The sequence below is a fragment of the Zerene cesonia genome, unplaced genomic scaffold (genome assembly GCF_012273895.1).
Source record: "Zerene cesonia ecotype Mississippi unplaced genomic scaffold, Zerene_cesonia_1.1 Zces_u005, whole genome shotgun sequence".
In the NCBI taxonomy this organism is placed as follows: Eukaryota; Metazoa; Arthropoda; class Insecta; order Lepidoptera; family Pieridae; genus Zerene; species Zerene cesonia.
In genome coordinates, this window is record NW_024045135.1 from 1,835,786 (window position 1) to 1,848,274 (window position 12,489).

The 12,489-nt window shown below is 34.3% G+C and overlaps 1 protein-coding gene across 1 annotated transcript in view; it reads right to left on the bottom strand.

Annotated features, from left to right (window-relative positions):
- LOC119838819 (Down syndrome cell adhesion molecule-like protein Dscam2) overlaps positions 1-12,489 on the bottom strand; it is a 96,305-nt gene that overhangs the window by 36,739 nt on the left and 47,077 nt on the right. Inside the window, exon 3 of the mRNA XM_038364941.1 lies at positions 11,951-12,116. Coding sequence (XP_038220869.1) covers positions 11,951-12,116 — 166 coding nt within the window. The remainder of the gene's footprint in view (positions 1-11,950; positions 12,117-12,489) is intronic.

The following is a 12,489-nucleotide window of genomic DNA, read 5'->3' on the forward strand; positions in this document are numbered from 1 at the left end:
GGAGGTCAATTTCCAAAATACACGACAAATTGGTTAGGCCTACTGGGAAAACCACATGAAAAAATATTTGCTTACTACACCTCAAGGTAATGTGGGAAAGAAATGTCTTGATTTAGAAAAACAAAATAAAATAAAAATAAAAAATAGATTTCACGGAAAAGGTTGTTGTGATAAAAATTGATTATTTTCTCTTATTTTCCATGCTATGTTTTGTCCGCCGATATTTTCCTAGTAAAATATAGATAAATATTGTAAACTACTGAAAATTTAAATCGCCAATTACTATTATCTGAAATACACGTCTAAAAATATCCTTTAATGAGTAAATCGAACATTATTATTAGATGAAGGCAACTCGGACAAATAAAAAAAAAAACTCAATACTTCCCTTTGAAGAAAATTGGCAAAATAATCTGGAATTCATTCATTTCAAGCTCGGAGCGCTTTCGAGAGATATTTTTGAAATCATATCAAAATACGGACATTCGATTGATGTCCGTTATCAAAGCTTTTTATAATTAATGAAAGCCATCCTGGACGTCCCTCGTTTTCCATTTTGAATAAGTCTCCAGAAAGATTAATTACGGATATTTTGCAAGTGTGAAAGCTATGGAATTAAAGATCCTGGTTATTGGATTAGAGAGATGATAAATTAAACGAAAATGCGGGTCGCTAATCGCGTCTGTTTTTATACTGAATAACCGTTTAGAAATTACATTTATGTGATATTAGATATATTTACATGAGGTGCGGGTGGATTTATGAAGAATTTCGAGGCAAAATGATGCAATATATCTGCTATGTCATAATAAAAGTTTAGTTTATTCTTTAATATTTTTCAATTAAAAATTTATATAAATAAACAACAAAAAGTACTTTTCTAGAAAATACTGCGTCAAGATATATTTTCGATTTCGTTTCACTTTTAACTTCAAGTACACTATTAATCCAATAGTATTACAAATTATTCTTGTAAGATAATATCAATTATGTAAATATACAGACTAGAAGTTCTTTAAAACATAAGCCATATATTTATTGCGTATTCACTCTATGTGTTATTTGAATTGACAAATGTATTGAACTGTAAAATGGAAGAAAAGTTGTTCTAAAGTTACCGTTTCTTATTTAAAAACGTTCTTGTAATTTATTAACTAAAATAACTGAAGTACATAATTCAATCTTTACTAGCTGTGACCCGCGGTTGAAACCGCGTAAGTCCGTATCCCGTAGGAATATCGGTATAAAAAGTGCCTATGTGTTATTTCAGTTGTCCAGTTGTCTACGAAGCAAATTTTATTGCAATCGGTTCAGTAGTTTTTGCGTGAAAGAGTAACAGACGCACACATACATATGCATCCATCCTCACAAACTTTCGCATTTATAGTATTATTATTCGCCATAATAAATTGGGACTACTCAAACGCCTCCTATTTGTTAAAAAAGTAAGTTTAAGTCGATAAAACACGAATATAACATTTTCTAAAAAAGATTCCTAGCTAGATCGATTTATCGCCCCCGAAACCCCCTATATACTAAATTTCATGAAAATCGTTGCAGCCGATTCCGAGATTCCAATTATATATATACATATATATATATATATATATATACAAGAATTGCTCATTTAAAGATATAAGATTATAACACGTCTATGGTATATTTTAACGCACTTATCTTAGGAACTACGGGTCTGATATGAAAAATTGTTTCAGTGTTAAACAACCCATTTATTGAGGAAGGCTTTAAGCTATATATGTACCACGAACGAATCCGAGGCGGAAAGCTAATTAATTATAATTGACTATCACCGAGGTAAAAAGAACTTTGCATCCCCATCTATCTTGAGGCCGAGTTAATACTACAGAGTAAAAATTATAACAGAGAGTTGCCAACAAATACAACTTATCTCAGCACACGGAGAAGGTTTGCGTTAATTAAGCCGCGGGTACACATGAGTCGATGGCAGGCGTTAATTGCAACTCGTCTTGACGCGGTCGCTGTCTCTTAAAGGGCTGGTTAAGGGGTAGCCGCTTGGTTTCTCGTTTATTTATAAAATTAATACAATTTTAAGGGTTAAGGGGCAGAAGTTGTAGATGTGTGTTTTAGTGAACTTATTATTCACACTTTAAAATAACTTGATGATGATCTATATATATATATTAAAGTTACATAGTTATTTACAAACTTTAAAATACACATAGCAAAATAATTCTGAAAGCGCGCATTGAACATCACCTCTTTGTTAGTCAGGTAAAAAGCTGAATAACGGGAAAGTCAACAAAGAGTCGCGTGAAAATGAAACGTGTAAAGAAATATGGCCCTTAAGCGCGATGCGGGCGCGGGATCACAAACACTGTACTCGTATGATAATGAATACTTCGTAATTGTATCCCGCCGCTTCACCTTTATGGCGCGACGTTTTGTTACAACTCCAATTGAATGTTACTGAAGCATTTTGGAATATATTTCGACTGTAATTTGTGAATTTCATTTCATAAAACATGTATTCATTTGGGAAGCCGGAGGCCCGTTTCCTTTCCTCACCCTTCCCCGACCATTCCTTCTTTCCAATCGTCAAATAGTTAAAAAAACCACATGCACGATCAAACTGTCAGAACTGAACAAAATTGGCCTCATTGCAGGCACCATCGTTCAAATAAAAAAGTATCATAAAAATCGGTTCACCCAGTAAGAAGTAAGGACAAACACAAAGAGCGGTGGAATTAATAAAATTCTCCTTTTTTGAAGTCTCTTGAAAATAGTTGTAACACTAACGATATTATGAATAGTTTAGTTTATAGGTCTCTCGTGTCCCTCGAGACTGCTTCGAATTCAACTACTAAATAATTGAACAAACAAGCAAATAAAAACCGACATATAAACACAGCATATTACTAACGACGCCCAGATATACTACATTCCCCGGGGTGTCGGTTGCGAAACAAAAACTAAATCCATCAAGCGGACGATATCAATTCGCAAACTATAGCAACCGGGTCAACGAGGGTTCGTTGAAATTCAAACTAGCCTGCAGTTTGGACCAGGCAAATATGTCTGCGGGACAAGACATCACCCGTAGCGATACTGTTATCTGGAAACTGGAGGTCTGGTAACGTCGATCGTATATAACAGGTATAGTAGTAGTTAAAAGAAGCAAGGAAATATAATAATAAAATGCAATTGATCTCGTAGTAAAAGCTGAAAACGTCTTGACAATATCGCCCACAACTCATTACCTAAATCGTTAAAATTCGTAATCGTTAAAAGACTGAAGATTATTATCTAGTACGGGACCAACGTTTTGTTTTTATGTGTTTATTGTATGGTTGAGAAATAAACTTATTTTTATTATTCATTTATTTTATTATTGAACGACTGTATAGATTGTGAAATAGTGAATTTGATATAGGTAAGGAATTAATCGACATTCGATTGTTAGCGTTAAAATCAAGCATTGACTTCTGCGTTGTGATATTATCACTCGTGAGTGTTGAATGCAGTGAAATCTGAAAGTTATGCTGAAAAGTTTCAGAATATCGCTACTAATTTAGTAAAAATGGAAATGTTTTTGTCGATTTTGATCCATTTCGGCAGTATGACAAACTACCGATTCAAACCCGATCGCTCCCGCTTGTCCCCTTTTGCCAAACATCAGTAAACTCAATAGGGCATATAGCTATTGTTTAAGTATGTTTATTTTACGGCCTACACAGGCTCTGTTTGCCTCGCCGGCAAACATGTTCGCATAATCATGCAAATGGTTATACACATTAACATCTCTTCTCGTCTAACTATTGTTGGAACTAATACGAGGCCTTTTGTCGAGGATGCTGACTTTTGGTTGGCCAAAGTATTTCTGTTCTATTTGTATGATATTTGTCCGAAATGCTAAATAAATAACTTGCAATGTTGTGTATATAAGTACTATACATTGATTGCTTTTTATGAAATATCAGTAGATTATTTACTATAGATGGTGATTAATAAATAATTAATCATTATTAATATAACATATTTCGTGCTAGTTTCGCCAATGGGCAAGCACTTTTATCCCCTATTTTAACCCTTGAGTAATTTACTCTAGAAGAAAAGAAGTGTGTATTTGAACCTGGGTCTTCTATATTAATTCGAAGCTTAAACAAAGGCTGAATCTTAAGTGTCATGATCCGAAAACATTGTACAAAAGAACAAAGACCTTCAAAAGGAGCAAAGGCAGTCTAAGATCAAAATAATACTTTAAATCGAGATCAACAACTATAAAAGAAACTTTCCACACGATAAATGCAATTACAAGTTTCCCCATTCCCAAATAAAAGAAGTTACAAAAGTTCGAGTCACACATACCTTAGCTCGGAGTGAAATTCAATTATCCAAAAAAACTTCTAAGAACGCACCTGTTGTTACGAGGGGCAATTCAACGAAATCGAGTTGTGGTCGTAAAAAGATATAACAGGACCTTTGTCCCGGCCTCGCAATATTCTCAAGACCTCAGGGACGGAGGAAATATTTTAAACTGTCCTTTACGCACCTCTTAAACATAACTGGATTTTGGCTGCCGGCAACCGTTTAATGGAGTGTACCAATCGAGTTATGTCCGAAGATTGTTTGACAATTTTTCTTGTTCCGAGCGATTTTTCTGTTATTATATTGTTGGCTTTTTGTTAGATACGGTTTTTGAGTAACTACGATGACACTATAGTAGAATAAAGATTAAATATGTTTGATTACAGTAAAGTATATAATATTTCTGTAATTTGTTTTGAATATTAGACAAGCTGTAAATTTGAGACATTATAAGAAGAAAAAAAAAATAAGAAAATATTCCTGCCTAGAATATGTCAATTATAAAGATAAGTGCTTTCAAAAGCAAATTCCAAGTGTAGATTCGGCTTAATGTAGATTTTTATACTAATGTTCAATAAAAATAATACGTTATATTATGTTAAAAAAATGAAGTCACGAAGGACACCAAGTGTCAGAAAAAATTGAGCACAAAACTATAAATTTATTATGCTATAAAAAGTCGCAAAATAAACTGAAGACTGTAATATTTTTATATTTATTTGCGTAAATTCCTCACATTTTGTTTTTATAACCGCACTCGCGATAGTGATAGCCCACGATTCGTTAAAAATGTTTACTCAATAACTGTACCATGCCCGGGAGACTGCTATGCCGTCATAAAACTAGTGAGCCAAGTTCCAGAACACAATTCATTGCAACTTTCATAGCGTAAAACATTATGCACATTGTATGTGTTTGATACATAACAAGCATTGCACTTATAAACATCGTGTTAGTTTAACTAACGCATTTATATTGTAGCTCCATAGAGAATTTTAGTTCTTGATTTGTCTATTCTTAGTCTATTTTAGAAACCAATACATTTTATGTATAAACTTTTATTTAATGCGTCCGAAACCTCTAAATCTTAGTAATTTTTTGAAATAAATTCAAAAGTAAAATATCATCATTTATAAGTTTTACAGGAATATTAAAGACAACGAGTTATGAAATTTAGTCTGTATAAAATTCGTAGCTAAGATATTTTCCAGTATTGGGATGCTTTTCGCTTGATTAAAGTAGCTCTATAGATATTAATTAAACAGAAAACTTTATCTCAACGAATAACAAAGGCAAGTATGAAGATTTATTTTGGTATAGTAAACTATATCGATAGCCGCGCCTTCCCTAGCGGGTCCTTCGTTGTGTCCACGAATGGTATTTCCTATAATTTTTTTCACCTGAGTGATTTTCATTCTTTATCAAGTTTTGCACTTCATATTTTCATGTTATCGAATTCAATTAATTTTATTGTTTTGAGATAAATATCTTGAAACTATATAGATTATAAGTACCGTTAGGATATGAGAAATTAAAGGATACAAAAAAATAGATCACAAGTCGGGATTCAAAACCGCGTCATTTCGCCGAATTGAACATTTTTCATTTATAATGCATTTGATAGCTATAAAACTAAGAATTACATTAACGTTAGAATATTATGAGACATATTGTAACCTAACGCACACGCACCACCGGTCTCCTCAAACGAGGTCTCAAAGGAACGCTACATAAATATTGGTAAAAAATAGGGATATTCCATACAAACGTATCTATTTTGTTATGTTGTAAGATAATTATATATGTTTTATTGGGAAATTAAGTTTTCAAGGGCGTAATACACGACATGTTATCTCAAAATAAGCGAATATAACAACCACGTATTTATAAACACTCATAGAAGAGAAAAGTCTCATAGCCATAATATTTCCACACAGTATTCGAGTTACGAAACTAAGACCATCTACGGATTCAAGCGAGTCGTCAAAACGTAAGAAGAACAATGAAAATAAATAACACAATCCTAAGAAATAAAAGTGATTCGTTAAAAAGCCGCAAAACATTACGCGAAATAATAATTAAATGTTTAATACTAAAGTTTAACGTAACTCATCAAACAAACTACCTGCTAAGGACAATTTGCTCAACTACGTCGGGTTCTGTTGATGCGAGTTCGCAACTAGCTCCTGCGGTTCACAACTTTTCTAATATTACTATCTCCCCGAATTTTGTTAGAAAAGGTGTTCTGGAATTTGTATGCTATGTAGCTATGTCCACGGGCCCTTTTGTTATAGACTCGATGAAATCGCTTTTGCAAATGTATTTAATTTATTTATTTCGGTAAATTGTAATCCAGTAATTCGATTTGTTTTATTGGATTCATAACATTTTTATCTAAGTGAGGGTCGAGCAGACTTCGGCACGAATTGGGCCAGCTCGCACCGGGGAAGTAACCCAACAGAAAACCGGCGTGAAATAGTGGCATGGCATTGTGTTTCGTACGGTGAGTCCTTTTCTTCACCCGTCCCAGTCCCTTCCTTTTTTCCAGTCGTCAATCCATAAAAGCGGGCAGCGCATCCGCAGATGCACTCCCTCTGCGAATGTTTATGGGCGGTGGTGATCGCTTACCATCCGTTGAACCACCAGCTCAGTTGCCCGCTATGACATAGAAAAAAATTAAGTTGAAGTGGTAGGAAAATTTTTATTAACTGAAAAGTTCTATCAGGCAAGTTTAGGTTGGATTGTTTGGTGCTACAGTAAAAATTTCATTCGTTTTAGATTTTCATAACGCAGATTAAACATAATTAAAAATTTATCATAAGGCTCCGGATGGTTTCCAACAAACTGAATTAATTATAATTCTTATAGTCTCAGAAGTATTAGCAAGGAATTATGCTGACTGTACCTATGTTGAAATTATTTTGGAAAATGCTAATGCGTTCCTTCAAAAACAGCTTATCAGACTATTATCAAATTACTTCTAACATCATTAGTGTACAGGGTAAGGTAAGTTAGGCGGTGAAATTGACCCCTAAATATAATAGGGTTCGAGGTGTTAATGGAGCTAGTTGCTTGATGACGCGGCGCTTTGAACCGAACCTTGCAGGTTTTAAATAGGAGCAAGGGTTATATTGGGCAGGGTGAGTAACGAAAGGATCATTTAAATACTAAAATAAAGCTACAGGGGCTCTAAATAATGTATTTTTTATGTTACAGTCAGCAAAGGAGCTGGTGGGCAGCCTGATGGAAAGCGTTTCCACCGCCCGTCAACATTAGCATCAGCGTAAGGCCTTTTGAAGAAGCCTTTCGTCTAGGAAAGGGTAAGGAATAAATATACAGGCCTCCATCTCTCCCACTCACTATAAGAAACACATCATAATTCACATGGTACTATTTTAAGCTGAACTTCTGTGGAGGTGTGGCACCTTCTCTCGGAGCGAGCTGGCCCAATTCTTGCCTTATTTATTATACCAAAATATACAGTTATTTGCCTTAACTGCTTTTTTCATAATCGTTTTGCTATAATATTAAAATCTTTATACATCATTTTCAAATTTTCTCCCATACTGCAATAAACATCTATCTTTGTTTTCAGTAAATTCTCCGATCTACAAACAATGCTATCAAAGACCGGTATATTTTCGTTACCAAATAGTCGCCGAGGCGAGGAATGTCTGATCACGCGGGGTCGTGTCGTTCACGCTCCGGCGCGCGCTCGTTATCGCCCCGGACACGTCGCCCCTTTTATTGCGTTTGCTAACTATCCGCGACCTTACTAACTCGTCCCGTTCACTTTGTCGTCATAGTTTTGTGTTACAAGCTCTACACGCGGATAAATATAATGGACTCGAAGTTAACTCGATTCTGAAGTCAACCGCTAATATTTTCTAAGTTTCGCTTGGAATTTCATCATAATAAACTTAGTAACTAATTTCTGATATTTACGCTTAACCCTTCGGAGCATATTTTGTTCATACATCTACAAGATAAAATAGTGGGATCTAGTATGCAAATAAAAGTAAGTAACACGACTAAACGTCTTTTCCTTTTTTCTTAGAGAATACTGAAAAATTTAAAACGATTCTGTCGGATATCAGTGAGAATCAAACTCCGATTGATCTTTAACTGAAACTCGATAGTACTAAAGAATAAACAAATCAAGAAATTAACTTTTAAATAGCATTGGCTTTAAGTCACGACATAGATTAATTTAATAAATTAAAGTAGTTAACTATAACACCACATACGAATACATTATCAGGTGTTTCTTTCGTACTTTATTTTTTATGACGTATGTATTTCCTAATATCTTTAAATTTCGCATTTTTCTCTTTCGTTAAGAAATAACTTTATCTAGAAACTATATACCATCCATGTGTATGCCCAGTAACGACGTTATGATATGTATTTGCAAGCATAAATTAATAACTGACACTGAATAATCGATGAACAATTATTATCTCATTAACAATTCTCATAAAATATACCTAATACAAAGTAGTAAAAGTTCTGAGGTCTTACCAGCATGATTCCAGTTCTCGTAGGATTTCCGTGATAGAAACTATTCAAAGACGTGGGATTTTTTTGTATCACGGGTATAAAAAAACTTCGTACTAAATTTCATCGAAATCAGTGGTTTAGACGTTAAGAACAGATAAACAGAGTTACTTTCGCAGTTATTTCATTAGTGATGTTATGATAGTAGTGTTTACTGCTAAATATCTTAAGTTTTCTCAAAGAAATGGCATGGTAGCTTGGACCATCGGCAATTGTGTAGTCTGGTAAAACTATTCTAAGCCTGGTAGAACTATTTACAATCAAGTTTAATGGAATTGCCTTTTCCTAGTCCTTCCCAGCCCATTCCTTCTTTCCAGTCATCCATCCTTTCCTTATCCCTTAAAAACGTGCAGCGCATTTTCAGAAGTATGAGCCTCTACGAATGTTCATGGGCGATGGTGATTGTTTACCATCACGCGAACCACCAGCTAAAAAAAAAATTAATGGAATTTAGACTTTCGAATAATGCAATTCTATTTATGAAACCTTATCACTTATTTACGACTTTTAGCACGTACACTAGCATTAGTCTACTAATTAGATACTAACCATAAACCTGTGCTTTTCCCAAAGTCCACACATAAATCATTTCATTCTGTATAATCTCGGAGACATTATGGCTTAACGAAGAGGAACGATCTCACGATCCTCAGAATGTATCTTCATATTTCCGACCTAACAGTAAATAATAGCATACTACAACGTTTGGATTTTCTCATACCGTGAAACTGAAAAATAGTACAGTCATAGCGTTCGGGTTGTTATGTCTGTATGTGTTTGCATGAGAATGCAGTAACAGGATTGTGTTTGAAGCAAACAATATTATTGATACATGAAATAAATTGTTTGTACGGATGCAGTACCCGAACAGTTGAATTCTATTGTAATTTTATTGCATGTATTGTAATATTAAAGTTTATTAAGAAAGTCGTGTTTTCATAGCGTGTTAATTATAAATGTTATAAGATACGTTTATATTTAGAGGCGTATAACGTTTATACCATTACCAGCTTCCCCTTCTCGGGTGGACTACAAAATTTTGAACTACGTGAATTTTAGAAGAAGAGGTGGTATAGTCATTATTGCGAAATTTTATTTTTAAGAAACCTTATACAATGATGTCTTAAAAACTCTTTTGGATAACGTTCCTTATTTTTTCACATACAAATTGTTTACGAATGTTGCTTTTAAAGCATTTATTATTCAAATGATATATAATCACCATCAGCCATAACCTTTTGTAAAAATTAAGTTTCTTAAACAGCTGATAGTTTTCATCATCATTAGCCTAGTATAAAGTACCCACACAAAAAGTGTGCCTCCTCCTAATGGCCTATTTCTGACATGTCCAAAACGGCTTAGAGCGTGTCCATCGTGGCGTAAAGCCGCCTGTCCATTAGCAGCGGTCTCGCGTTATTACTGTAACGAAGACAAACTGCGTCTGTCGTGACGTCACTATGAGCTATGAGCCCCTCCGCCTGAGCTGTGCGCTGATGCGGTATATTCTCAAAAGATTGCCAGATTGAGCTGCATATTCTTTCAGTGTTTATTTGTGTTTATGGGAAAAAATAAGGGATGCTTATTATCAAAATGTATGAAAAGGATCAAACAGTGTTGATAACGTATTTTGTTATGTAAAACTATGTATAATTCTACTTACATATAACGTATCTAACACAACTCTCTAAAATATTTATTGTTTTTCGCGTTCGATCCTTTGAATACTTGATGAAGTAATAATTTAAACATTGAAATCTGGCCACGATCGCTTTAAAGTGCTCCAAAATTTAGGACAAATAATATGATGAATGAAAAGTTTTTTAAAAATGTTAATAAAATCTTAAATTCTAAAGGTTCAGCTCAAGCCCATTAAACTGAGCCACTTCATAATTCAGAGCATCAATACGTTACACCAGGACTGAGGCCGCTCCCTGGAGACGCCGAGGATTTACGGCTTTGATTTAAATGCTAATGGTAACCCTAATCAACTTCATTTTTGTTTTAATTGCTTACAAAGTTTTATAACAACGAAGCGTTTACAAATTTGTATTCTATTGTTAGATCAATTTTTCTTTCATCTTATGAGTTCGTCATTTGTCAAGTGTCTTTTTTTGCGTATGTTAAATTTTGGTATCTATGATTCAATGCAAAGACTACTTCCACGTCAAGAAATCGAATGAAAAAGGAAGGGAAATTAATATTTTTGCTTACGCGTGATGCAAAAACGAGTCATACAGCGAACAAAACGTAATATTAAATATCTCGAGATGAATGATCTCACTGCGTCCAAAAAAATGGTAAAAATAATCTCCCGAAACAGTCGTTACGTTCACTCGCATTGAAAACAGAAGGCGGTCGGGCGTGACACGCATTTATCTTGCTTCAGGATTAGGGTCTACCCAGCGCGAGATCAACAGATCTGTCATTAATACTTCGACGACACGACGTGACAGATCGTGTGAGACGGTGTGAGAGATTTTCTTTATTTTACAGAGCTCATTTATACTTGATGTTTATAAATTATGATGAAGGTTCAAATTGTGAAGACAGATCACATGGACAAGTGATAAATATTTGTTGGTTTGTTGAAAGTTTTTGAGTCATGTTTATTGTATTGGATGAAACTTAGTAGATTATATATAAGGTGCCAAAATTATGAAGTAAATTAAAAGGGAACATTTCTACGCATTGAAATATGTGTGATCTCCATTCCTTTTCTGTCTTAGTCTGAGATCTATGGTACGAAACAATGAGGCTATTATTATGTCCTACATAATAAGTAATTATCAATTTACTTACATATCAAATTCGTATATGTAAGTGAATAAATAAATTACCAAAAATAAATAACATTGAAACTTACAAACCAAATTTTTAAGATAAATTTATTACAGAAATAATTATATAAATTATAATTTACTTTATTACATTTGGTAACAGCATTCTTCCCAATAAAATTAATGCCAAGAGCATAAATAAATACAAAATACGTCGTACTTGACGTCTATTCTACTAATTCAATATGAATTATAATGAAAAGCCATACCTCAGACCAGGTATATCAGACACCGGTACTCCATCTTCAGTAAGCCAGCTGATGACGGGTGGCGGGCTGCCGTGCGCCGCACACGACACCTTTGCGCCGGTGCTGTTCGAGAAAGCCAGGCGGGGAGGCGGCTCCATCAGGAAGATCAGCTGGCTGGCGCAGGATACTGTTGACAAGGGAATGGACCATTATTTCATTGGACTAACAGTCTTCACACATCTTATGTTAAGATTCCATAACAGTATATTAGAATTACTATTATTTCGAACCTATAACAATCAATTAGAACGAATTATTGTTAAGATTATATATTACTAGCTGCGCCCTGCGATTTCACCCGCCTAAGTCCGTATTCCGTAGGAATATCAGGATAAAAAGTTGCCTATATGTTATTCCAGTTGTCCAGCTGTCTACGTACCAAATTTCATTGCAATCGATGCAAGCAGCTAGTTTTTAATGTATGCTTTTGTACTATTCAATAACATATTTTAAAAGAAACAAGTACAGTTTTTTTTTTAGAAATTAAAACTTTTCCAATG